The 27,946-nt window shown below is 44.1% G+C and overlaps 1 protein-coding gene across 18 annotated transcripts in view; it reads left to right on the forward strand.

Moving 5' to 3' along the window:
- Window positions 1-27,946, forward strand: part of Ttll5 (tubulin tyrosine ligase like 5) — a 217,845-nt gene that overhangs the window by 154,351 nt on the left and 35,548 nt on the right. For all 18 annotated transcript variants that reach the window (XM_039113313.2, XM_039113315.2, XM_063261755.1 and 15 more), the window contains 2 exons: window positions 3,619-3,814; window positions 20,075-20,289. In XM_039113313.2, coding sequence (XP_038969241.1) covers window positions 3,619-3,814; window positions 20,075-20,289 — 411 coding nt within the window. The remainder of the gene's footprint in view (window positions 1-3,618; window positions 3,815-20,074; window positions 20,290-27,946) is intronic.

Genomic DNA, 27,946 nt, shown 5'->3' on the forward strand with positions numbered 1-27,946 from the left:
GTTCAATCTCCATTTTGCTAATGAGAACATTTAAGGATAATAAAGTCAAGGAGAAAGTTAAGTGCACCAAGGGCCTTGGTACAAGGATCCTTCCCTGCTCATGCATTCCTTAACCTTAGTTTAATCTTTATGAATATGACTTAACCCTGGCTGGCCTTGGAGCCATTTTTAATGGAATTCCATACAAAAACAGTCTCCCCCACCCCCACCCCCCAAGGCCAGCGAGATCCCTTCACATGACAGTCCCTGATCACGCACGCACCTTCCTGTGGTCAGTGCTGTTCTGTCCCTCGTGGGAGTCCTTTTCCATCTTGAGGGCTTCCTGCACTTGACATTTGTCAAGATGAATTTGTTTGTGGTTAAGAATTTACAGTTGAAGAAAATACAGTCTCTGCCGTCCTTAAATACCTGTGAGTCCACAGAGCACTGCCATTTATCATTAAGACCATTTGTGTTTTGAACTGCACCACACTTTTTTCTAGTGTAGGACTATTCCTTAAAATTCAGGACAGTTAGTATCATAACCCGCACTTAAATGCTGTTCTACCTCACCCCCCACACATGGTGGAAGCAGCCGAAAGCATAGTCATAGAGATGCACACAGTGTTGTGAGGGTGGGGTATCCCTCCCTGCACAGGGGGATTGGGTGAGGGAGACAGAGAACACGGACAACAGAATCAAAAGTGAGTGACTGTCACTGTCCTCTGCCTCCTCCCATCCTGTGACATCGTTTCTTCTTAGGAGGCCTCAGGCCCTTTGAGGAGGGTGTAGCCCTGTATGCTGAAGAAGTGTTGCTGTGGATCTTGCAGTTTCTCCCAAGCTCCTTACGAACCAGAATCACATAGGACATTCAGAGATGGGGTATGGTGGGGCAGTTCCAGTGGGAACCATAACCACCTAGCAGTGGGAACCGCTATGGGGGTGAGGTGAGATCTTGATAGATAACGGAAGAGAAACTGACTTCAAAATTCATGCCATCTTGCTGCATATTTGAAACTTAAAAAGAATCAGAGTAGAGTCTTGCAATGTCCCCAGACTACTGCCTTAAGCTCTTCTCCTCCCTGTCTCCCAGTAGCTGGGACTACAAGTTTGGAGTATAAGGTGTGTATATGAAGCATGAATGATTTAGATGTTCCAAGTTATCTCATTAGTGTGTCTGTGTGTGTGTGTGTAAATAAAAAACTTTCAAAATATGCAACCAATACCACCACAAGAAAACCCAAATTTAGTACATGCCCCAAGCTTTTTGGATCAGGGAATCTCACAAAATTTTAATGAGAACAACCAATCTCAAAATTTGGGGGTTGGGGGGTTAGAAAACTAGTAAGCAGAATGACTATGAAAACAGGGTAGACTTTCAGATGGATGTCAGAGCCATTATGTACTGTAGAAAGAAGAGGGGATTAAACTCAGGTGCCAGAAGTGGGGGGAAGCCTGCTGTAGTATGCGTGGCCCCTGTCAGTCATCAGAGCAAATGCATGCTAGAAACCCCAAAGACTTGTGCTTTGAATATGAGATAATGTTGTCCAACTAACCCCAGGAAACTCAAACAAGAAGGTCCTCGTGGCACTTATTACGTTACACAGTTGAGCACCCCCACCCCCACCCAGAGCTGGGCTGTAAAAATTCCTGCCTCTTTGCTAAAAGCCTCCACTGGCTTGAGAAATTTCCTTTTGTGATTTGTAGTCTGAGCTTATGTTACTGATGAGATTAAAAACATATTTTACTATAAAAGTGTATGGTGTTCCAGCCTCTTCAGTATATGTGGAGTTGGAAGAACACTTCTTATCCATTTGATTTCTTGCCCACTGCCCTGCCCTGTGCATCCAAGTGCCCTTGTTCATACACTGAAGACCCTTGGGAGCATCTCCTCAAATCAAGGATGTGATTCCTGACTGATGCACAGCGAGAAGACACTGGAATGAACACCTTGTAGAAACGTTGTTGTTAAAACAGTTATTAGCAAATAAAACCACTCAAGCCACCCAGTGGGGTTAATTGTGGTATGAAGTCCATGTTACTTTTCTAATACCTACTTACTGAATCTAGATTGTTCCCTTGTGGCTGGAAACTTCTTTAATCATGAAGCCAGAAATGGAAGCAGAATTTCTGTGGATGTTTTTCTCGCCTTCTGTTCAGTGACTAATAACAGTTGCCCTTGGAGAGTTTTTAAATAATATTTTCATTAATTCTTTGAGAATTTCTTTTTTTTTTTTTCTTTTTTCTTTTTTTCGGAGCTGGGGACCGGACCCAGGGCCTTGCACTTACTAGGCAAGCGCTCTACCACTGAGCTAAATCCCCAACCCCTCTTTGAGAATTTCTTACACTGTATTTTGATCATATTCCTACCCCATCCCCACCCCCGGCCCAATTTGTATTAGATCTGTGCCCACCAAACTTTATGTCTGTTTTAAAAGCAGGTCTAACTTAGTTGACATGAAAATCTCAAGATAATTCAACCAGTGGCCTGTCCCCTCCCTTTGTCTTCATTTGCAGGAGAGGCATTTCTGCCTTGACCTTCCCCAACTTCTAAACTCCGGGACCTGGCTGTATTGCACACCTGTATTCCCAGCACTTAGAGGTTGCAGGCAGGAGGTTTGCAAATTTAAAGCCAGCCTGGGAGAGCTCATGTAAAAAATAAAATAAAATAAACCTGAGTGTCTTTCTCCATTGCACCTTCCACCCACAGCCCTCTCAGAGTCTTTTAGCTCCTGTGTGACCAGTCAGTCTGTCTTTCCTCACTAAGGAAACAGAAGGTAAGAGTCTCCAGGAGCTAGAGACAGGAGGAACCCTGGGGCTCCCTGGGCTTCCATTCTAACAGAATTGCCATCAGGGGGAGACTCTGACTTAAAATAAACTAGAAAAGTAATTAAGGAGAGAACTCAATGTTGACTTCTGACCTCTATATACATGTGGACACATGTGCACATGCATCATCTGCACAGAGAGGGGGGAGGGAGGGAGAGAGAGAGAGAGAGAGAGAGAGAGAGAGAGAGAGAGAGAGAGAGACTGACTCATCTCACCCTCACTTGGTCCTCTGCCTGTGAATTAGGCTAACATTCCAGTCATCATTTAGGTACTTGCTTTCCACGGTGGTCACCATATTCCTCCATATGCTCAAAGTCCTTTACTTATGTGCACATACTTCTATGTTTATGACAGTACTGGCGATGGCTGTAGTTAATACATATATAAATATGCATTGATGTATTTTCATAGGAATTGCTATAAGTCAGATCTTCTCAGAAGCCAAATAAGCTAAGCTCTGAGGCTCTCGATCCTGCTGGCCGAGATCAGCTGGTAGCATGGGGTTGAGCAGTTTCCATGGCAGCTGAGCACCCCATCCCTGAGCAAGAGGAATATGAAGTCTTTCACACATGAACACATTTCACAGACATACTTTTAATAGATATTTGGACATTTCTTAATTTAAGAGAAGTTGGGAAACAGAAGCAAGAACAGACAAGATATGATGTGGTAGAGAGGTCAGGTAATTTATGATACAAGTAGCTTTACAAATCTAAGTGTCTGGTTCTGTAAGGAAAAATAGCAGACATGTCTCTTTCCTTTGGACTGTTCTCATCCCCATGTGGAAACATATATTCTTTCTCTCTTCAGGAGCCTTCAGACAGGTGGCTTTGCCTGGGAGGGCGAGGTAGAGAACAACGCATACAGCAAGGCTACAGGGGTGGTCCCCCAGCACAAGTACCACCCCACAGCAGGCAGCTACCAACTCCATTTTGCTCTCCAGCAACTCGAGCAACAAAAACTTCAGTCCCGGCAACTTCTGGACCAGAGTCGAGCCCGGCACCAGGTAATTGAAAATCATGAGATAGTGACTTCCTTCTATTGGTGAGACAAGTTGAGGACAGTGAATGACTTGTTCCCTGAACAGTCATCAAACCTGCCAGGGGTCGTCCTGGTACCATGTTTGAGCTGTAGTGTTAGCATCGGCAGAAGATGGTGCTGAACTGGCGTTGGGCACTGTTGCTGTATCTGAATTTGTAAAACCTTTATTACCTACCACGTTTACTTTTTCTATTGAATGATCTTACTAGCCTCCCAATCTAATTCCCAGTTCCTCAAAGCTGCATTCTAAGCATCTTTATTTGTAAACGTACCAAATGTTGGCCTCCTTAGACCTGTCACAGATAAGTACCTAAGATAAGAGTCCTTCATGATCTCTTGTAACTTTCAATTTCGGAAAAATCTTTGTAAGGTAGGTTATTTGATTTCTCTTCGTTCAGCAACTATTTGTTGAGTATCTACCATGTGCCAGGCACTGTTTTTGATATACCAGCTCCTGGGTGAATGAGTGTGTGAGAAGCCATATAGCACACCAGTTTAGCCCCAGTTGCAGAGCAGAGATGGCCCCAGAAAAATGTTGGGAGAGTTTGCTTTTTCTTGTTGGCTCTACACAATGGTTGGAAACAGTGACAATGTCCTGCACGAAGGGTATTTGGTTGAATTAAAACTGTTTCTGTGAGCTTCTTTGGTATTTCACTATGGAGGGGGAAAAACCTTTTTTCCTGCCCTTTGCTTCCTTTTCATAAGTGTATAATACAGAATGCGCATCAGATTGTGCATAGAGATGAAGGCAGTGTTCAACCATTGCTTGCTTCTGTGTGGAAAGCACTCATTATGCCCGATCTCTTTACATATCAAATACTAAAGTACCAAGGAAGTCATCCTAGAGAGGAAAGATTGATTTTGGCTCACAGCTTTGAGGTTCTAGTCTATGTCTGGCTGACTGCGTTGTTCTTAGGCACCTAGCAAGGCAGAGACAGCCTGGAGGAAGAGCTTGGCAGAGGAAGCTGTTCACCTCATGACAACCAGAAGCAGAGGTAACAGTAAGGAGCCAGACCCAGATATACCCACTCCAGGTGACCCACTGCCTCCAACTCGAATATTATATCATAAACATTCTCTAGCTTCATGGTCTAACTTTTTCTGGAAACATCTTCACAGCCACAGGCAAAGGTGTGCTATGCTAATTGTTAGCATGTTAATCTCATTAAGTTGACAGTCCAAGCTAGCTGTCAGAACTGTTATTGAGAACGAAATGTGCTCACTGTTTTGCCTGCCCAGGTCACCTGATTGGATGTGGCTACAGTAGTCTGGCTGATCAATTAGCACATCAGAATTGAGAAGATATAAATGCAGGCAATTGTGAATGGCTCTTTGGATCCTTTTTCCTGGAGAAAACTTCAGACCTTTGAACTAGGAAAGCATAGACTGCAGCACCTCACTCTGACCACATGTTGTCCGCTGCCACATGGAAATGTGCTCAATTGGAGAATCTTTGAGGCAGCAGAATCAAGGAAGCCAGTTTGCATTTTCACAGCTGCAGATGTTAGTATGTGTTTGACACTTTCTTTTATCAAGCTGTGTACATTTCTTAAAGCTATTTACAGTTCTTAACTTCTGTCATGTTAATTACTCAGCACTGCGACTTATCCAGATGCGACCTGTACAGACCTGTCTGAGTACAGTCAGCAAATCAGTTGGATTTATACTGTTGGTCCCTTTCCTTTTTTTCCTTATGAATTTGTGTGTGTGTGTGTGTGTGTGTGTGTGTGTGTGTGTGTGTGTGTGTGTGTGTGTGTATGCCTGTGAATGTGGTACTGCGTGCATGTAGAGGTCAACTTGTGGAACTCCATTCTGCCATACAGACTCTGGACTCATACTCTGGAGGTTCAATTTGGAAGCAGGCACCTTTACCCACCAAGCCATCTCTCACTCCATTGGTCTTTCTTGGTCTTCATTTTTGTTTTTGTTTTTGTTTTTTTAATCCAAACTATAGGCAGCTTTTTTTTTTTTTAATTAACTTGAGTATTTCTTATATACATTTCGAGTGTTATTCCCTTTCCCGGTATCCGGGCAAACATCCCCCTCCCCTTCCTTATGGGTGTTCCCCTCCCGACCCTCCCCCCATTGCCGCCCTCCCCCCACCAGTCTAGTTCACTGGGGGTTCAGTCTTAGCAGGACCCAGGGCTTCCCCTTCCACTGGTGCTCTTACTAGGATATTCATTGCTACCTATGAGGTCAGTGTCCAGGGTCAGTCCATGTATAGTCTTTAGGTAGTGGCTTAGTCCCTGGAAGCTCTGGTTGCTTAGCATTGTTGTACATATGGGGTCTCGAGCCCCTTCAAGATCTTCCAGTTCTTTCTCTGATTCCTTCAACGGGGGTCCTATTCTCAGTTCAGTGGTTTGCTGCTGGCATTCGCCTCTGTATTTGCTGTATTCTGGCTGTGTCTCTCAGGAGCGATCTACATCGGCTCCTGTCGGCCTGCACTTCTTTGCTTCATCCATCTTGTCTAATTGGGTGGCTGTATATGTATGGGCCACATGTGGGGCAGGCTCTGAATGGGTGTTCCTTCAGTCTCTGTTTTAATCTTTTAGGCAGCTTTTTTATTGCAGACCGTGTGGGTATATCTGTGCCCCGTGCTCCTGTACAGGTCAGAGGACAGTCTCTGGGAATCAGTTTTCTCCTCCGCTTTGTTGGCTCCGGGGTGGAGGTCTAGTAACCAGATTTGCAACAGTTGCCTTCACCATCTGACCCACCTCCTAGGCTGCATGGGTTCCTTTTAAACTACGCTTTAGCACACTGCCATGGTGAGCATCTTCACACAGAAGGAGCTCTTTCCAGAGCACTCACTTGGGGAAGAAGGAGAGGCCGTCTGCTGATTTCTCACTTTTAGAAACTGCTTCATTCTTGAGTACTTCTTATGCTTTTGATTAACTTCCAGCAACTCACATTCCTTTGAAAACTCCGGGTACCACTGTTCTTGTGTGGATTTTTTTTTCCCAATGAGGATTTTCCTAGTTTAGTTTCACTGAATTATGAAGTATATGGAAAATATGTTCTTTCAGATCTGTCAGAGCATCTGTCTCAGGGAGGAGGCAGAACTCCCAAGAAGGGAGTTATCTTATGTCTCCTGGAACGGGAACAGAAAACCATCCATCACAGTTCGTGTGTGTGTGTGTGTGTGTGTGTACGTGTGTGTGTGTGTACACCATTTTATTTTTGTCCCTTATTCTTCTAAATACAACTGATTTAAGTAAAGGTGAGTAAGGGTTAAGTGCCATGGGTTTGGGACTCAAGAAAGACCAAATCCCCCCAGCTTAGATGTATAGCAAAACAGCAAACGAGGTCTTAGGTGTTCTAATTGAACAGTTTAGGGATTTGGAGCACTTTATTCAGAAGACAGACAGGTAGTCTGTCCACAGCAGAAGCAAAGTCCTGCTAGAGGTCAAGCCTTTGGTTTTTAGCTTAGCTGTGCTAGACCTGACCACCTTAATTACCACCAAACTATTGACTAAAGCATGAGTTGCATCTCAGTGTAGCCTTTGTCTCTTCCCTTGTGTTATTGTTTCCAGGGGGTGAAGATGCTGTTTATCTAATGAAGTTCCTGTGCTTTTAGGCCATTTTTCTAAAGCATAGGTAACTAACAGTTTGGCCAGTTGCCTTTATGGTTAAAGTTCGGTTTACCAAGCAGGCATCCACAGGCAAGATGTTTGGAAACTGGTATGTAAGGGATCTTTATTTACATTCTGCTCGTATGTAATCACGCAGTATAGATGGTGAAGTAATTCCTCCTATAAAGAGCACCTTTCACAGAGTGATCTCTTAATAAATGTTGGGGTAGACTGCATGGCTTTTCTACCATTACGTGCATCCTTTTCTGCCTTCAATTAGAGCACGTAATATATTCAGACTGTTAAGATGTTCATTTGGGCAGACACGTTCTGTCAGGGCATGAACCTGGATGCAGCATATCCAAGCTCTGAGATGGAGCTGGTTTGCTCTTCATTGCTGCCTAGAAACTGCCATGCACTGAGTTCACCCATGAGAAAAATGGATCCTGTTACCTGGGAATAGAAGAAGAAAGTTACTTAGAGCCACTGGCAAAGTTTAGGGATAGATATAAGAGAAAATATTTTCCATGATAAGCAAAAGGAATGAATACTGGAACTCTATGAACCTTTATATGCTAGGAACTGAACCCAGTAGCTTGCAAAACTTTGCACAAGGTTGACAGACCTTTCCTATAAAGAACCTTCACTGGCCAGAGAATCTGTCGTGGCTCCTCAGCTCAGCCATGTATGATGTGTGCATGAAAAACTGTGACTGTGTTTCACTAAAACTTAATTTACAAAACCTAGCAGCGGGCTGAATTTGGCCTGCAGGCCCTCGTCTTTATATCCCTAAACCAGGTGAGCAGAAGAGCCAGTTAAAACACTGACTGTCCATTCACCCCATTGTCCATGCAAGTTGATGGGGAGAGGCTTCAGTTGTTTTCATTTCTCACAAGCTCCCAAGAGATGCTAATGCCATTCTCTCGGGGACCTATCCAGAAGGAAGGAGATAAGCAGTCATTCATACTCATTCTTCCTCCTCCCCTTCTCCCCTCCCCTCCCCCCACTTCCTTATCTCCCTCTGTGTGTATGTGTATATACCTGTCTGCCTGCCGGTCTGTCTTTATATCTTTATGTCTGTCTCTCTGGTAGGTCATTCTTCTGTCTTTTAGAAAAACTGTATGTTTATAACTTAGTATCACTCTTATAAAATTTCATGCAGTCATTTTTGTGGGAACTCTGTTGCTATCTTCCTCACCCCCGTGTCCAGTCCCACAGCCTTCTCATAAGTTATCAGAACACCTCCTTGCTCATCCTTCTTATCAGGGTACATTCTGCTCAGTGATCACTGCTCCAGGATTCATGTCAAGAGATAAGAAGCAGGACAAAATCCTCCCTTCTGTATTGTTAGTAATGGCCACGGCTTCATAAGCGCTGGCTTGTTCCAGTTCTATTCCAGGTGCTGCTGTATCTTAACTCATGTTAAATGAGCTCCAGTGGGCTTAGCAGCTTTAGAATCCTGAGTTAGGCCTGGGAGGTGGTTCTTACAGACTGATGTTCTCTAGCCTCCCTGATTGCCACTTCCTTCTCATTCTGGCTTCCCGCCTCTGTAAGAGAAAAGTGCAAAAGTGCTTTTCTTTGAACTGAGTGGGGGACTTGCTGGGGCCACAGTGACTACTGGTGACATCAGCATGGGTAGCAACTCTGCTGGGGTCCGGGTGGAGAGCTGGAGCAGCCATGAGGCACAACTGACCTGATTCTAATTGGCGACATTGAGCTGATGTTATTCTTGGCACCAGCAAAGCCATTACTCAGTGGTCTGTGTTAAAGTGATCCTTTGTTAAACTTCTGCTCCCAGGCCCAGTCCCCCTGCTTTCCCTCCCACTCTCTTCTCTGCCTCTTCCAGACTGAAAAGAAGCCCAGAAGACAAAAAAAAAAAAAAAAAAAAAAAAAAAAAAAAGTTAAGGACATTCTGGTGGCCAATGCAGAACCGCTGAAGTCTCTTTATGCAACAATGGGGGCAAGGAGAGATTTTAAACACATCTGACTTTGTCACGGGTTCTGTTTTCTTTCCAAAAGCCTTCCATTTCAGACCCCTAGTTTACCACATGAGTAGAGTATGTATTCCAGGGTAAACAGGCTGTTACATCTGTGCCTCCTGTCCTCTCACCCGTCTGCTCTTTGCTTCCTCTTCCCACAGGACAAGTCAAACCTAACTTAAATCCTGTGAAGCAGCCAGTAAGTTCCTCCACTTAGTAGGACCAAGACCTTGGCATTCACTGGGAGTGGGGGTGGGGGAGGTCTCATCTGTGTGTAGGAATATCTGGGAGGCCCCAGTGGGCAACCTATTTCTACCAATGTGTGTGTAGAAGTGTGATAGGGATTCCCATATAAACATCCAAGCCTTGTTTTGCTCCTGAAAGTCTATTGCATCTGTCTAGAAAAGCTCAGCCCCCTGTGGGGAGGAATATCATTTCCCTCCCTCACGCTTCAGCTGCTCTGTGTTTGGGAGTTCTGAGGTGGGGTTTCGGGGAGGGGACTGAGCAGAGCAGAAATTCCCTTTTTCAAGCAGTAAGAAATAGCAGGGAGTGCTAGCAGGCTACCCCTTCAGGAGGTGTCCTTAAAGCCTTGTGTGTGACAAGAAAGGCTTCTTGTCTGCACGCAGGGGAGATCAGGTACAGGTGCGGCTTGGAGTGTAGACAAGTTGGGTGTTTGTGTTTCTCTTCTATGCATGCTCACGTACTTGCCCTCTTTTCTCTTGACCTTCATCAGAAACGCATCCTACACTTGTGTTCTTAGCTTTTCATCATTTGTTTTCCCTAGGACACTCTAATGCAGTAGATTTTGCCAAACTAAACTCTCTTCTTTCCTATCGGAAATACATGAATAATGTGTGTGAAAACTGCCCTCGCTGGCTTTGAAAATGGTCACTTGAGACAAGCTTTGGAGTTCGTCGTGCTTGGTTTGTTTTCTCTGTCCAGGGCATGTCCTAGAACAGGTTATTGGAACGTCTTTGAATGTCATCTTTTTTTCTCTTTAATCGGGAAGTGATGAGAGGGACTTGTGAGGAACCCACTAGACTTGTAATTCTCAATGAAATGTTCCCAAATGTGACCAAACAGAATTATGTCTGTAATGAGTCACTGAATTGCCATAACAGCCTCTGATTGGCCCCATTTTTTCAAAATGGGAGAAAAAAATCATTCATAGAACTTCCCCAGAGTCACGTAAGTAAGAAAAGGGGAGACTGGTATTAGAGCCCAGGGCTGCCAATATCTGACATCTGAATTCCACTCTGTGTCCCTTCCACAGTGCAGATAGGACTGATACACTCAAAACTATATTGAAAGTTTTAATTCAGCTATCTTAACCTCTGGCTGTTCGTACGCATGGTCTCAAAAGGAAACGTTTATTAAATCTATTAAAGGCCTCGACAGGATCCCAGTCACCTCACAAGCTTAATTCACTAAGTATCTTAAGGAGTTTGTGGATGCAAAGATCTTAGAAACATGCATGCTCTGGCCTCCCTTGTCCTCCATTATTAAGCCGAAAGGTTAGAAGCTAATAAGCTGTGCATGCTCTTGAGTGTTCCAGAGGCCTGCTGATGTGGAGCTTATGTGCACTGCTGTCTCTTCAGCCTTAGCTCTCTGTTACTAATGATGCTGTTTTATTTTTATTTCTGTTGGGTGTTATGAGAAAACTGCCAGGGAACATTGCAGGCATCTTCAAACGTGAATGTCACTGGCATTTTTGCATAATTAATAATAGATTTACATGACTCTGAATCTCAATGCATTGTCACACTTAAAGACTGTAGTTTGCTGTGTTGATTTGTTACTGTCAGGTTGCTCTGTGATAAGCCACTGCTGTGATAACGTCCCTCTGTGTCAGGTGAGTGCTGTCTCTGGTCCACTAATGAAGACCCTTCTCCCCCCGCTCCCCAAATCAGAGCACCTCCCTTAGTCACATAGATGTGCCAGGCCAGAGAACTTTGGAGTACTTTTTCCTCTGTTCCTCTTCAAAAGTACTTCTGAGGTGAGCTTTACTGCTGCTACACTGGTCTATACAATCCCCAGAGACAGACAACGGTCAGTGCCATCCCTCAGCCAGACCTCAGCTTGGTTGTAGGTGTCCATGCACCAGCGACTAAGGAGTGGGCTTGCTTGACTGGAGCAGTGGTTCTCACCCTATAGGTCATGTCCCCCTTGAAGGTCACATATCAGAGATTTATGACTCATAGCACCAGCAAAATTACAGTTAGGAAGTAGCAATGGAAATCAGTTTATGGTTTGGAATCACCACAATGTGAGGAACTAGATTAAAGGGTCGCAGCATTGGGAAGATGGAGAACTACAGCTCTAGAGGGTTAAAAGATGGGGTTTGCTACAGAACCTGTCCTTCTTCACCCTTCCTTGTAGTTCTTGTCTAGGCACACACAGGGGGAAACTCAAAGCAGTAGCTTTGTGTAAAATGATGACAGAAATACATCTATAACAGGAAGAACTCATCCATATGAGATGGAAGCAGGCACAGGGAAATTGCTTAATGAATGCATAACAGCGAGGTCTGTGTAAGATATGCACAGTAGGCCAACTGCATATGATTCTGGGCCAAATAAAACAAATCATTCGTTTCAGGACAGAGACAAGTCAGATATCTATAAATAGAGAATTAACAGTTGTGAGGGAATTGAGTACGCTTTACTATTTCAGTTCGCTACCCAGACAGACGGTATAAGATTCTGACATGTTGTTAAGAATTCAACAATCGGGGGCCCTAGTATACAATGGATTCTCTGCAGCTACTAGCAAATAAAATGCAGAGTAAGTCATTGACTTAGCTCAACTAAGTCTGAGTTCATTGCTTTCTTTTTAATTAACTTTCTACAGTCTGAACATCAGTAACTTGAAAATCCAAAACTTTTTGAGACCTGACATGATACCACAAGTGGAAAATTCTATGCCACAAAACTGTTTCATGGACAAAATTACTAAAAGTCTTGTGTAAAATGACCTTAAGGCTCTATGTAGAAGGCATGTATAATACTTCAGCAAATTGCATGTTTGGACTTGGGTCCCTCTCTCAAAATGTCTCATTATATAAATGGACATAGTCTATAATCTAAATATTACCCAAGCATTTGGGGTAAGGGATACCCAACCTGTGTGTGCTGTGTATGTGTGTGTGTGTGTGTGTGTGTGTGTGTGTGTGTGTGTGTGTGCGCGCGCGCGCACGCGCACGTCTGTACACGTAGGTACACATGCTCACTGGTGCATTATGCATGTGTGCATTTTTGTGTACTTATAAGTGTATATATGCATATATACTGATGAATGCTAGCTTTTAAAATAATTAACAAGGATTTGCTTATAGGAGATTTTATAAAAAACAAATTTGGGTCAGGGAAGATGGTTTAGTGGGTAACAAAATACTTGCTGAGCAAGTGTGAGGACCTGAGTTCAGATCCCCAAACCCATATAAAAACTGGGTGTGGTGATACAGGGCTGTAATCCCAGCACTGAGAGACTCAGGCAGGAGGGTCTGGAGCTTCCTGGCTAGGCAGTCCACTCAGCTGCTCAGTTCCAGGTTCAGCGAGAGGCCTCTTGCTGCTGCTGCTGCTGCTGTTGTTGTTCCTTGCCGTTTTTCAAGACAGAGTTTCTCTGTGTAGCCCTGTCTGTCCTGGAATTTATTCTGTAGACCAGACTGGCCTCCCAACTCACGAGATCCACCGGCCTCTGCTTTCTAAGCTCTTGGATGAAGGGAGTGCACTACCATACGTGGTCAGAGATCTTCTCACAACAAATGAAGGCAGGGGCCAGGAATGGTGGTACAGTACTCAGCTTCCATTTTAGCACTTCAGATGTGTACATATCACGCGCACACACAGACACACAGACACACACACAGAGACGAGAAAATTTGTTTTCCTCTTCAGCTGGTGACAGTGTTAGGTTTAGAAAAGAGATTTGATGTTGAAGATTTAATTTAGATGTGTGTTCTCTAAAAGGAAATCAGTATAATACAGCGAAGGAAGGCAGCTGAGTGAGGCAGCCACTTGGTACCTGTGGGCTGTGAACAGCCTACTACACAGGAACTACCTACACTTTCACATTTGTGTGCCTTGATCCCTGCAATCAGAGATGAGGGTGGACGGTTAGCCAAGTATAACACATAAAACACTTAAAGCCACACTGACGCATGCTAAAGAGTTCCCTAAAAATGAACTGCTTTTAAGCTGGGTCATCCCAGCACTTTGGAGTCGGAGACAGGAGGATGCCAGAGTTTGAAACAAGCCTAGCCTCAGAATGAGATCGTATCTCAAAAAAAGCAAAAATCCAGCTGTTATTAATGTAACTTTTCTTTGTGGTAAAAATGCACATAAATATGCCCTCTTAGCTATTCTGGCAGTCCAGTACAGAACAGTTCTGCGTGTTCGCTGAATCTCTGATCTCCAGAGCATCCCTGATGCAGGACAGGAACTCAAGTCTCACTGAACATTGCTCCTTCCTCTCCCTCCCAGCCTCTGGTGCTGCCATTTTCTCTCTGTCTGGGATCTGTTTGCTTCAGGGTTTTCATACACATAAACCGTTGTAGGGTTTGCCTTTCTGTGACTGGTTTATTTTGCTTAGTATCACAACCTGAAGTTTTAGTCATGCTGTAGCATGTGAAAAAATGTTCCACTACACATGAAGCATACATGTCCAAAGTACAGTGTCCTAACTGTGGGAGTATTGTGCTGCCTGTGGGAATCACACTTCCTTTTCCATCCATTTATCACTAAATGCTTAGGCTGCCTTCTTATCTTGGCTTTCTCACTGTGCTTCACCAGACCTTAAGTGCGCATAGTATTGTAATTTCAACTTGGGAGTTTCAGTTAAACTCCTTGTGCTTCTCCACAAGTAGAAGTTGGTTAAGACAATATTAAATGTGTCTTGAGAAAAGGGTCAGGCTCATAAAATACTAATTAGCTACTTATTTGGACAAGTAAAAGGGATATGTAATTAATTTATTCACAGTTGCTAGAGAGGGGGGTATGAGAATTAGTTAAAAATAAATTGATATCAGGATAAAATGAATATTCTTTAGAATAGTGTCTGTGGATTGTTAATGCATTTGTCCAAAGACAGAAATGTCTTGTAAATTGAAGGAGAAAAACAACATCAGCATCAGATTATGGTGGGGCTCTTGTGGAGTCCGAGCCATTTCTGCACTCTGGGCCAAAGGAGGGTCAAGGACATTAACCCTCGGAAGCTTCCGAACAAAAGAGCACGAAGCACAGTGGAGAGAGCTCAGTTGGTCAGAAACCTCTCCCCCTCTCTCTCTCTCTCTCTCTCTCTCTCTCTCTCTCTCTCACACACACACACACACACACACACACACACACACACACACACACACACCCATAAACTCAGACAGCCAGTGTGGAGTATGTGTGTTTTCAGAATTGAATTGAAAATTTTGAAGATTTTTCATTCTACTCAAACACGGGTCACAATTTTACTCATATGACTAGCAATTATAAATCTATCCCACTATCTATCTGACACAGAGAAGTGTTAAGGCCTCCTTCCTTGTTCATTGGTGTTAGAAATGGGATAAGGTGCCAGAGCACTTTGGGTAACTCAGTCTCACATCCTGGCCTTTGTGTGGTGTCTCTCCATACACGAACAGTACCGCTTCTGGGTTTCTGCTCCATCCCTCCCCAAGCCATGGCCCTGCTCAGAGCACAGCAGCACCCAGAGCAGCACTTCCTGCTTCGCCTGAGTCTTATCCCAGCTGACACCAGTGTGAGTGGGAGACAGCCAAGAACTGCATACGGTGAGAAACAAAGGCCTTTTAGAAGCTTGCTTGTGCCAAAATATAAACAGCTTCCTCACTCTCTCCTTGGCTCTCTCAAAAGTTGTGGTGTGCTTTTTAACTGAACAGATCTCGGCCTGCTGGTAGACAAGTGTGTGAGTAGCGGTTTACGTGTGCAAGGAAGTGGGCCATCCCTGTCGGAGGGGACCCTCTGGAAGTAGCTATGTATGTTCATCAGTGGGCATTTCATCCTATATAGAGAGAATGCGACCTACACAGCAGTGCAGCCCTGCTCAAACAGAGGCCAGGTGCCGATTGCCCTCCCATGATGCTCCAAGAGTAAACTGAGAGTCTCTAATGAAGAGAGCTCTGCTCTATTTCAAGCCAGCCCAAATGAAGGCCAAAAGAAGTGTTTTTCTGAAAAGAAAAAAAAAAATAGAGCCTCCTAGAATTTAATCTCTGGACAGCATTATCTCTTTAGTAAGAGGCCAGATCTTGCTTCCTGGATGACCTTCTGTGACCTCCCCAGTGGCAGTTTGTGTGTTTGTATCAGAAATCCCTCCTTCCTGCCCACGAGCATCCTATGTTTCCAGTCTTTTGCCTGGGGCCATGCCATCCCTTGTCAAGCTGTGGTTTTCTGAGTCTTCTTGCTGTAGTGTGGCAGTTTCCCACACCCAGCAAAACTGTAGGAGACATGAATATGCAGAGCAGGCCAATAAATTCACCTCTCCCTCACTCCCTCACTTCATGCTCACTGACTGCCACCATCACCCTTGTGCTGCTAATACTGTGTGCCTTGACTGTTCTCTTAGGCACGGGTGTCAGAACAGGGACACCCAGCACAGTCTGTGATTGGTGAATTTGGAGGATTAGATTGCAGGGCACAGAGCAGGGAAGGGAGCCTAGGGAAGATGATCACTGCCAGTGGTCTAAACACACGCATTCGAAGGTCTGCATTTATCGAGCCCTAGTATTTCCTGGGCTGTTTCTTAGCAGATATGATTGCTTTAACCCCATCATGATTAGCCTCAGCTTTGAGCTAGGGACTTGTCTCCATTACTAAGCCTTTAACATTTCTGGTGATGTCCAGCTGGTATGTCACCATAAACAATGGTTATCACTTCATTGTCCATTGAGTATATAAGAGTGTGGTCACCAAACCACAAGCCACAGACGGCTTCTCACTGTCCTTGGAAAGAGGAATTGCAGTTCGTGCCTGTTGTTTTGAGGCTTAGGAAGCTTGAATCTGTGTTGACTGAGAACCAGTTAATTGGAAATACAATTAACTGCATGTAACAGCTAACCTCTTCATAACTAATAGCTGAGTTGAGTACATTAAAGGGTTTCCCCCATATAATTAGATATGTGTGGAAATGGGCTCTTCCAGACACCGTGGTGCCATCAGAAACCCATGCTCCTCCTGCTCGTCTTCAGCAAAGTTATTGACTGTGTTCATCCTACCCTGTCCACCCTGGCAGGTTATCCGGGCTAGTGAGAAGCAGGACAGCATCAGCAGAGGAATAAACCTGCGCTCTGTCTGCTCTGAAAGGGCTGTCCTAAAACCACACCTGGCACACTGCCTGTAGCTTACTGGCCAGAACTGCGCTTCATGCTTATCTTTTACATAGAAGAGGAATAGGAGGTATAATTTTTTTTTAAAGATAAGCACACATTAGTTAAACAGAAACAGAACAGTGTTACTAAAAAGAGAGGAAGAAGTGGTCATGTCCAGGCCAGCTGAACCTCCCAAGGAAGAGTCTCTCCACATTTGCTCCATTTTGCCTATAAGGACATCAGCATCACAGAGCCTTGTACAAAGTTTGCATCTAGGAAAGTGAACTTCCTTTCATTTGGGGTCCACAGAGGATTTGTTTATTCTTTTGACTGTGAGTTGGATATAAACCCCACATGCTCCAGGTTTTAAAATCTGGGAAAAGGTCCTACCCCAACGTTATATCTATATGTAAATACATATCTTCTGTGTTCCTATTGTTACTAAAAATCCAGTTGTTACTTTTAACTTATTTATTCATTTATTTATTTATTTATTTATCTATGTGCTTTGGTGTTTTGCCTGTATGTATGTATGTATGTATGTATGTATGTATGTATGTATGTATGTATGTATGTATGTGGTTATCCAGCCCCCTGGAACTTGAATTCAGATAGTTGTGAACTGCCATGTAGGTGCTGGGAATTGAATCTGTGCCTCTAGGAGAATAGTCAGTGCTCTTAACTGCTGAGCCATCTCTCCAGCTCCAAGTTATTACTTTTTAAAAAACGAATAGCTGATGTATCACTGTGAGTGTGCTTGTGCAAGTGTGCATGTGTTCATTTTGTGTTCTGTAAGGCACAACAGACGGCTCAGTGAGTGAAGTCTTTGCAGCACAAGCATCAGGACCTGAGCTCACATCCCCCTACCTACCTAGAGGCCAGCTGGCACCCAGAGCTGACCTCCGGCCTCCACGTGTGCATTTATATGCGCAAGCACACACTCCCTCTGACAAACATTTAAACACAAACGATAAAAAAGAAAATGATGATCAAACAAATCCAGCCGTTTTCATCGTGTACTGTTCAGAAAAGAAGAAAGCTGTGTTTGTAAATGACCGCTGTACATGGTAGAACGGCCTGACTCCGATAAGAACCACACAGATACATGTCCATAAGGGTACAGAAGAGGAAAAGATTGTTTCTGCCAGAAAGAATTGAGTAAATATGATCTGAGAACCTAAACATATGTTTTCATTTTAAGAGTTTGCGTTCCCAGCTAGTGAGCATCATCACAAGACCAGAAAAATATGTTAGAAAAATGCATAACCAACTACCATTCGCAGAGGACTACAGATAGGTGAGCTTGCTTGGGAAAGGATGAGTGTGTATGTGTGTGTGTGTGTCTGTGTGTGTGTCTGTGTGTGTCTGTGTGTGTGTATGTCTGTGTGTGTGTCTGTGTGTGTCTGTGTGTGTGTCTGTCTGTGTATGTCTGTGTATGTGTATGTGTCTGTGTATGTCTGTGTGTGTGTGTCTGTGTGTGTGTCTGTGTGTGTGTCTGTGTGTGTCTGTGTCTGTGCTTGTCTGTGTGTGTTTGTGTATGTGTGTCTGTGTGTGTGTCTGTGTGTCTGTGTGTGTGTCTCTGTATGTGTATGTCTGTGTGTATCTGTGTGTTTATGCATGTGTGTCTATGTCTATGTGTGTGTCTGTGTATGTGTGTCTGTTGTGTGTGTGTGTGTGTGTCTGTGTGTGTGTCTGTGTCTGTGTGTCTGTGATGCCTTGGTTATTCTTCAGGCACCTTTGTTGAATGGCTGGCTAGAGTGATCTGTGTGACCTTCATTTAACCCCCACCAGCCCAGCAATGTGGATATAACTGCCTAGAAGAAATTTAAAGCTCAGAGAGGTTAAGTAACTAGAGTGGATTGCCCAGCTAGTGAGCATCAGACCCACATTTGAGCCCAACCACAAATGAAGGAAAGACTGTCTTCTTTCCTATAGTTCCTGGGTCTCTTCTGTCTTTCACTGTGGCCCAGTCTGAGCCTACAGCAAACAGATTGGTTTGAACCACTCAGGTCCTCTCCTCTGCCTTAGAAACCTTTGTTTCTAATCAGGCCTCTCAGTCAGCAGTTTTATTCCACACAAGGCTTCTCATCTCAGTCTATTTCACATCTCCCTAGCCAGAGTTCCCAAAAATGGGATGCCCCAAAATCATAGAGAAGAGTTGCTGCACACCTCCCCACATCCTCCCAAGCCATGTTTTAAATCTAAAATAGACAAAGTAATTGTGATAAAGGCTGTAGATTCCACCAGGTCCATGCATGTGCAGATGGCATTACCCCACTTTATTTGTTATATCTACTGGCAGAAGTCAATTTCCAGGTATCCTTTTATTTAGAAAGCACTTTATATTTTGTCAGTCATTATTTTCACTTAGTAGGACTTTACAGTTAAAGATTTTATAATGCATGCAAACTGAAAGCAGTGTTTAAACTATTGAGAACCAGCAGTAACAAAAACATCAACAACAAATAAAAAAACCACTTTCTACTAATGTAAGTGAGACTCCAGCTCAGTGAATAAGACAGAAGACATCAAGGATGATTTCAGCATCAGCCACAAGTCTCCCCTCGTGTGCATGTGCACTCGCTCGCCTGTGTGTGTGTATACGTACCCGTGCGCACACAAGTAGAAAAAAGAAAATACTGGCTAAGCATTCATTTGGAAGAGCTGTACCTTCACTTGCAGCACTCACAATGCTTAGGGTGCTTTGGGTCTTGAGAGGCCGGCCTCATACCGCAGGCACCCGTGTGGGTCATGTAGTCATCAGGTGGCCTCTTCCTAGTAAGCTTAAATGTTGTGAAATATCACGTCTCATGTTAAACTTTAGATCAGTGAAGTGTTTCTGTGCTGCGATTCAGAAACTAGCACTCAGTATGTTGCATGGCTTGGTGGCTCCTAGTTTCTGTTTGCCCTCATTTCCTCAACTGCTTGTTCAAGGTGCCCACATCACATGGGCTTCTTTACTTTTTTCCAACCTGTAGCCCTCCTAGAGCAGTTCAGAGTACTGAAATGGTCTCATATCCCAGCTGTGTTTCCAGACTATTTTCTCTGACCAAACACTCCCCAAATTGAACGTGAAGGGAACTAAGCTGAGAGTGCATGCTTTCTTCACTCAGGTGCAGTGACTGACACACAGTGCCCAGGTGACATTATTTCTGAGTCAGTGCACGCAAAGCACCTGACAACTCCTCAGAGATCTCTCTCCTCTGGATCAGGATCTGTCCCGACAACCTTCGGGAACTTTCTCCTAAAACAAAACTTACTAACAGTTTCCCTTTCTCTTTGCCCCCTTTGGATGACAGATGAGTTGCACACAGCCAGGAATGATGACGGAGCTCTCTTATCGATCATCTTCTTTTTTCTCATAGGCAATCTTTGGCAGCCAGACACTACCTAACTCCAGTTTATGGACAATGAATAATGGCCCAGGCTGCAGAATTTCAAGTGCCACAACTGGTGGCCAGAAGCCAAACACCCTGCCACAAAAAGTGGTGGCACCTCCAAATTCATCCACGTTGGTCTCCAAGCCCCCATCCAATCACAAGCAAGTGCTCAGAAAGCCGGCATCCCAGAGGGCTTCCAAGTAAGTCATCTGTAGTGCTTCGTGCAGTTGCCAGGGTTATATCAATTCTAAGCTAACGGCACTCTTTAAAAAGCCTTCAAGACCATTTGAATTGAAATCCCAGTACCTGATGAGAAACAGTGCCAAGCTTGGGACTCAGCCATAGTTGCAAATTGAAATCACCTGGGGAGGAATTGAACTACACAGTTTCTGGACTCTATCCTGTGGGAGGGGTAGCCACTGTGCTTTAATGTTCCCCAGTAGTTGTGATGAGAGGCAGCTCTAAGGTCCATTGTTGCTAATCAACTCGGCTGGCCTCTGAGAGGAGCCACAGACAGTGCACCAGGTAATGATATGAATTGTCAGCTTGGAGAAAGGACGTAAAAAGTTCTCCTTTCGCGTATCCCCTCTTGCTCACTCTGCAAGTCAAATCCTTTGAATTTTGTGCCAAATTCAGCCTCCTTTCCCCTCTTTTGCGCATTGGTGTTAGGTATTAACTTAGCCAGCATTAATGAAGGACCTGTGTGACAGTGGTCTTTCTGGTGCCCTTCGTAGGCCACATATTTTATACTAAAAAGCCATCCCCATGCCTGACACACACTGTCCTTCCTCTGCCTCCAGCCCTTTAGTTAAGTGACTAGAAATAGATTGGTGGGGGCGATGCCTCTAGCACTTTGCTCCTGTTTAAAAACAGGGCACCCAGGAAGAGTGTGAGGGATCTGAGCCTTTCCTGCCGAGTGGCCACCTAGAGCTGTTATAGATTGTTCTTACTTATCTGTCTAGTTGTCAGAAACTCAGAAACTGTTTCTGCCTTTAGAGCCCCTTTGAAAAGCGAATCAAGTTGTGGATTTGAATGGAATCAATCCCCTGTGGCTCTCTTAGTCATATTGCTATCATTGTTCATTTACCCAACACAATATTTACTCAGTACCTGCAACATCAGCACAGTAGTGCCACCATGCTCTCTGAAGCACGAGTGAAGGGCAGCGGGAAGGTGGAAAACAAAACCTGTGCCTCTCCTGCCCTGCACCCAGAAAAGAGTCAACTCTAACGAGTGTAGTCCCTGGATCCAACCTACAGAACTCTCACCCTGTAACACATTTTACTGATGTGAGCACTGTCAGCAAGTTACTTAATCTCTTGGTCTCGGTTTCCTCCTTTGTAATAATGGGGCAGTAATCACTTACTTCATAAGGAAGTGGATAAAGGAACTAAAGGACTTTGGTTAGCCTTTGATGGTTGTTTGAGACACTCTCTGCAGCTCTGAGAAGCTCACAGCTAACCATTTGAAAGCAAATGTTGAGTCTGTCGATATATTCCTTATGGGCTCTCCAGCATGGTCTGGGGGCCCTGGGTGGTGCAAGTGACGAGCTGGACTTGGGTGATAGGGCTCGAAGGTACAGCTTTGAAGGTACAGCTTGCTGCCCTGAACTCGATGCCGGCAGGGAAGCCCTCCAGACTCCCAAGATGGAATTGCAGCTCTTTGGGCAAATTCTGCTTTGCTGAATTCTTGTGGTTTCTTCTTTGTGACAGGCAGCAGTGTGGGAAAACCGGAAACAGCTCAGCATCAAAAATGCACAGAAGGGGGAAACCAAAGATTTCTTCAGAATTTAAGAAATATAATCCAAGTATCAGAAGGCATGCTGTGAGGCGTTGTTCCAGCAAATAGTTTCCAATTTGCCTTTAAAACTAGCATTAGTCTGTGGGGCTACATTAGCACTAATGGAGACCTTAACAATATCTCACATGTAAAAGGTCCAGTATTATGGAGGCCTCAGAGATGATGTTGTTGTTGTTGTTGTTGTTACTACTACTACTACTACTACTACTACTACTACTACTACATGGTGTATGAGAGAGGAAGAGGAAAGAGAGAATGGCCCACATACACAATGGCACATATATGCAGGTCAGAAGACAACTTTAGGGAGCCGGTGCTCTCCTGCTACCTTGGGTCCTAGGTCCTGGCTCAGATTGTCAGGCTTACATAGCAAGTGTTATGAGTTGAGCCTCTTCTGACTTAAGAGAAAATGTGTACTTTTGTTTTTGTTTTTTCTGAACTGACTCAATAAATGACATTAGATTTTAGTCTCACTGAAAAAGAGTATTGGAGAGCAGACGGTCTGGAGGTGCCCGCTCGCTTTGCCTATTGCTGGCATGGTTCCTTTATGTAGGCTTACGTCATTCTGCATTTGAAGACTACGGCAGACTAAAACTGTGCCCGATGTAGCCGTGTGAGTTAAAATTTATATTTGATTTGGATCAGTGCCATCATTTTTAATCCACAGAGTTTTTCATGGCTTCTAGAATCAAACTCTTGAACATCATTTGGTTGGTTCCTGCTCCTGACCAACCTAACAACCATCACATTTCTTTGATTCAGTTTCCTACTTTAAAAAAGGAATAATGATAACAGTACCTGGCTAAAGGGATCATTAAGAGAAGTGAATTCAGAAGTGTTGAGCACAAATACAGTGTGCACTACACAATACATGCAAAGTAAAGACCGTGTGTTAACTCTGATTGATAGTAGAAGAAAGCCAAGACATGTATAGTTTTACTGTGTTCCTGCAAGATGTGTCGCTTCCTTTGCTCCCATCTTGGTATGGCCTTCCTTCTGGCTCAGCTCAGGTTAACCACGATCTGTCCATTCAGAGTGGTGGGACTGAGTCACGCTCAAGAATGCCACTGCTGCCCCAAGAGACACAACTAATGAGAAGTTGTAATGAGCATTTCACATGCCAAGCCCTGTGCTTTTGGGTTGAACTTCAAGCTTCTCCTAGCACAGAGGTTGGCATGGGACAGAGAGAAGCACTTTCCAAGAGCATCATCAAAGTTTCCACATCCTAGAGATTGAGTCTGGAGAACAATAGAACATAAAAGATGGAATGTCATTTGGATTTGGGAGCAAAGGGATTTGAAAATCAAAACATTGGGGTCCTGTTTCATTATAATAATATCAAGTCCCTTTCCCATCTATAAAACAAAAACCACTGCCCCTCCTGAATAATTAGCCAGAATAGCTTGTTTTCTGTTGATGCAGTTAAAAGCTTCTTTGTGAGTGCACTTGTGTTCTGCTTCACATCTGTTTCTCTGGTCCCCCTTCTTGGTTCAGCAGTTCTTGTTACCGTTCACAGATTCACGCATCCACTCTACTCAGGTATAACTCGTCAGCTCTGTGAAGAGAGTGGACATTTCTCCCTTCTCTCCCTTTCCCCTTACTTGCTTTTAACTGCTTACATAGGGACAGTCAGCTTTCATCATTCCCTCTAATGCTTGAAACACTTTATAACTTAGTGTCCAGCTCACCTCCCCTTCCAAAAGAACTTGTGGCATTTCTTCTAAGAAACAAGTGAAGTAAAAGGGATGGCGGCTGCAAAAAACCAAGTCATCAGAGCTATTTCTTCCTTGTGACTCTTGTTGTCAGAGCCAGAATCTTACATATTTCCCAGGAATATGAAGAAAGAAAACCAAAATTAAAGCTCACCAGGCAAACCAACAGACATATGATGGGTTTGAATGAACCAGATCAAAGTGGTTGTAACTCAGGAAAGTTCTCCCAAGAAAGCAAGGGGACCAAGGTGGCCATGTTGGCTCAGTGGTAGAGCATATACTTAGCAGGTGTGTGGCCTGAGGATCCTAGAGGAGAGAAATGAGACAGGAGGAAAAGGCAAGAAAAGGGGTGGAGGAGAAGGAAAAAGACAGAGTCTGATGACAGTACTTAAGTCACTCGGCCTCAGGTGACCTGAGTGGGAATTTTTACCCTGCTCTATTGTGCCAGCGCCTAGAACAGTGGTGTTTGTTGAAGACTGAGGTGTTAGGAGGAAATACTATCAAGACTAAGCAGCCCGGTCAAACCAGATATTAGCAAGGTGCCCTGAGCACTTGCTGAGGTCAGCAGTGTGGTGAAACATGTTCAGAGATAAATGTCAGAAGAACAAATATAGAAAAACAAATCTCCACTAAGACACATATATGAGTGTTCATAGCTTTTTCTTATGTGAGTCATTGCAATGAGAAGATTCTAGAACTGAGTGCTCAGGAGGTGAAATGGTCCAAACCTCCTTGTGGGTGTAGCAGTGTTGTATTGCAGACTAACCATTGTCTATTGATCTTCCAGTCTTTCATTATATAGTTTGAAGAAACATCCATCCTTGTGTGGGGAGTTCTCAATGTATTTCTGAAAGTATAAAACGTTTATGCTAGACTAAAGGAGTGGGGGTGAGTGTGGGCTGCAAATACAGGAGGGCACACAGGCGGCCAAGCCAGAGCTGGCATTCGTAGCACTCAGAATCCTAACCACAGGCTTCCCAATAGACCACTGACTTCAGAAGTCCCTACCAGTCCTCTTAAATTGCATGTATACAGCAAACACAGATTAATCATTCTAAAATACCACTTCTGGGAAATTCACAGTAAACACCTAGAATTCAGCCCCCCTCCTTTCCATGTCAGTTTTACCACTTGAGTGCCTATTAGAGCACTCAAAAAGGTGAAGGATTGATACCACCCTGAGACAGTCCTGCTAGGTGCTGCCCAGGAAGCCTGGACTGGAGAATAACATTGAAGGCTCTCACATGGCTTCCTGTGGGAAACAACCAGTAACTCGGGATGCCCCACACAACCCCCTCTCTCCAGGACAGAGCCTAGACCAAGGAAGAGAGCAGCAGTCTAAAGGTTGGACTCTCCTGTCTTCCCTTTGGGCCTGAGTAGTGGCCTTGGGGGCTTTAGAAGCCTGAAGCTTTTTTGTGTGCAGTGACAACAGAGAGACAGGGCCAAGCGTCTTCCTCAGCAAAAGTCACACTAGTTATATGTGGGTGAGGAGCATGAGAGTCACAGAATGGTGGATCTTCTTTTAGTGATTCCTACAGGGATCATTGGATTGAAAACCTTACCTTCCTTCCCAGCCTGCGGTGGGTAAAATGGCAATGATTGGTGGAGATTTCCCTCCATCTTTCAAGGTGAGCAAATATTGAAAGCTCCCTGGGTCTGAGGATGGATTAAAAGGATTTATGGTAAAGATCCAGAGGCTTTGCCAACTCCTAAAATAAGCTCAAGTGTGAAAAAGAACAGCAGTTTAGAAAGCACTGTAGTTGTATTCTTCACAGACTTCAAAAGTGAAGTTTATCGTGTGTGAGGTTGGCAAAGGTGTCAGGAAGTGGAGGTGGCAGGCCTGGCTGCAGCTCCTGGGAGAACCCAGCAGGCACAGGGGAAGAGAGAGAGTTGTCATTTATAGTGACCTGACAAAATGCCCAAATAATTTGGGAAATTTTAAGTATTATTTTAAGTAACCTATGTCAAAGTCATATTGATGACTATACTGAAAATAAGAATTGTACGTACCAAAAGTTATGTTTGAAATTTGGTCAGAGATGTACTCCAAGATAAATTCATAATCTACATCATTTTCTTTTTAAGGTACAGAAAGATTTTTTAAAAATGAATGAGAAAGTGTAGGTGTCCTGGCTTGTCCTAGGCACGTGTGCCAGCCCTGCTGTGTGCCCTGAGCCCCCTTGAGTCAGGTCTTGCCTTTCTGGATCTTCACCAAACTGGATCAATGTCAGGCAGATGGGCTTCTGTGACACTTATGGGGCTTCTCAAAAGCATGTGTGTGTACTTAACATTATAATTCAAATATCTAAGTCAAAGCTAATAGCTTACAAAGAGAAATTGCCAAACTGTCAATCATAATGGTTGGTTTATTTAAATATGCATGTCCTTTCTTTCAGTTGGTTTTCCAGGACAGGATTTATGTGTAGCTTGGCTGTCCTGGAACTCACTTTGTAGGTCAGGCTGACCTCAAACTTATAGAGATCTGCCTGCCTCTGCCTCCTGAGTACTGGGATCTTTTTAAAAAAAAAACTTTAATATTTATGCATAGATGACTGCTTCCAATAGAATGTGCATTTTTAAAAGATTTATTTATTTTATGTATATGAGTACACTGTAGCTGTCTTCAGACAGAAGAGGGCATCAGATCCCACTACAGATGGTTGTGAGCCACCATGTGGTTGCTGGGAATTGAACTCTGGACCTCTGAAAGAGCAGTCAGTGCTCTTAACCTGTGAGCCATCTCTCCAGACCCAGAAAGTACATATTTAAGGTAAAATTGTATGTTCACAAAAGTTCGGCAAATACTATGCCACAAAATATCAATGTCAAATAGTTTCAATTCTTTATCCATAATGAACTTGTTAGTATTATTGCAAAGATAGCTTTTGCATGTTTTAACGCCTGCTTGCCATTCTATGCCGTATTGCCTTTTACTAAGAAACTCATCTCACAGCCACAGAGGTACAGCAGGAACCAGAGGCCAGCTGCCATGCAGTCCAGCTTATACTTACTTTATTATATAGTTCACAGACTACCTGCCAATTAACAATCGCCTGTGTACACACCTACATAACGCACACAGATACCAGACACACGCCAATCTGATCCAGGCAAATTCTTCAACTGAGGCTCCCCTCTCAAGTGACTCTAGGTTGCATAACTAATCAGGACAATTTCATCCCTATGTTCTTAGGGAAATATCCCTAAAATAGATTTACTCCTAGGAAAGTAGCACAGAATCATTTCAGGGCCAAGTGCAAAAGCCCTGACCATGTTTCAGAGTGGGTTGCTCAGAAGTTGTGATGTGTTTTCCCAAGAAAATGATGTTAGCACAACAAAAACATGCTTACCCATAGTGTGCCAAAGCAGTCATAACAGACCTAAACCATTTTGGATAACTAGTGTTTCCATGGAAAATTTCACTCAACTTTCCCTGTCCCCCTGAATTTCTGTGGACACATTTCTCTGCATCATAGAGGAGTAAGCCCTATGGAAAAACTCTAAAGTGGATCAGAAGGCCTGACTCCAAGCCTGAAGTGCTTGGTGGTAGAGGGAGGATGGGGAGTGAGTAGAGTTGGATACAGGGGTCTGGAGACCTTGGAAGAACAGAATCAAGTCTGTTAAAGTGAGTTGGCAGTTCCAGATAAGGAAAAAAAGGCTAAATGATTTGGGGGAACCAGAACTCCTAGGGTCTCCCTCCAGGGTCTCCTCTCTTATCTGGCAGCTCACTGTCTGTCTTGTGTGTGGACCCAGTGAGTGTGCCTTCTCTGCCTCCCTTAGCACTGTTGCACACAGGCTGCTTTAATGAAACTGGCTTCACCCCATGCTGATCTGAACACCGCTCAGCTCAGCTCACAGTAAACACAACAGCTTTTGCATGTTCTTTGTTTGCCTCCAACAAGGAAAGGGCCACGCTACCCCCCAGCCCTGTACTTTTTTTTACCTAGACTAAATAGTCACCTTGTTCTTATTGGTCTTCGTAGGTTCTCGGGGCAGTATCAGCCTGCTTCTGGCTCAGAGTCAATGAACAAATCTATTTCTTCATAAAAATGTTTTCCTCCTCCCCACTCTGGGCCAGCACCTATTTCTCAGAATGTCATGACTCAACAAAGATAGGATTTCCTCAGAAGGCCATCCTTGACTTTGCTCTTCACCAGTGAACTCAGGCTCCCTGCCCCTCTCTCCTCCTACTCAGTCCTGCTTTGCCCCTTAACACCCTTTGCACATCCACACCTTACCTACTTGCCTCAAAGTCCACTCAGCCCCATCATGAAATACAGGGCCTGCTCAGGGGTTTTCTGTGACCAGTGAGTAGGAAAGCCACATTGGGGGAGGGGTGCCAAAC

This window comes from Rattus norvegicus, chromosome 6 (genome assembly GCF_036323735.1).
Source record: "Rattus norvegicus strain BN/NHsdMcwi chromosome 6, GRCr8, whole genome shotgun sequence".
NCBI classification, from domain to species: Eukaryota; Metazoa; Chordata; class Mammalia; order Rodentia; family Muridae; genus Rattus; species Rattus norvegicus.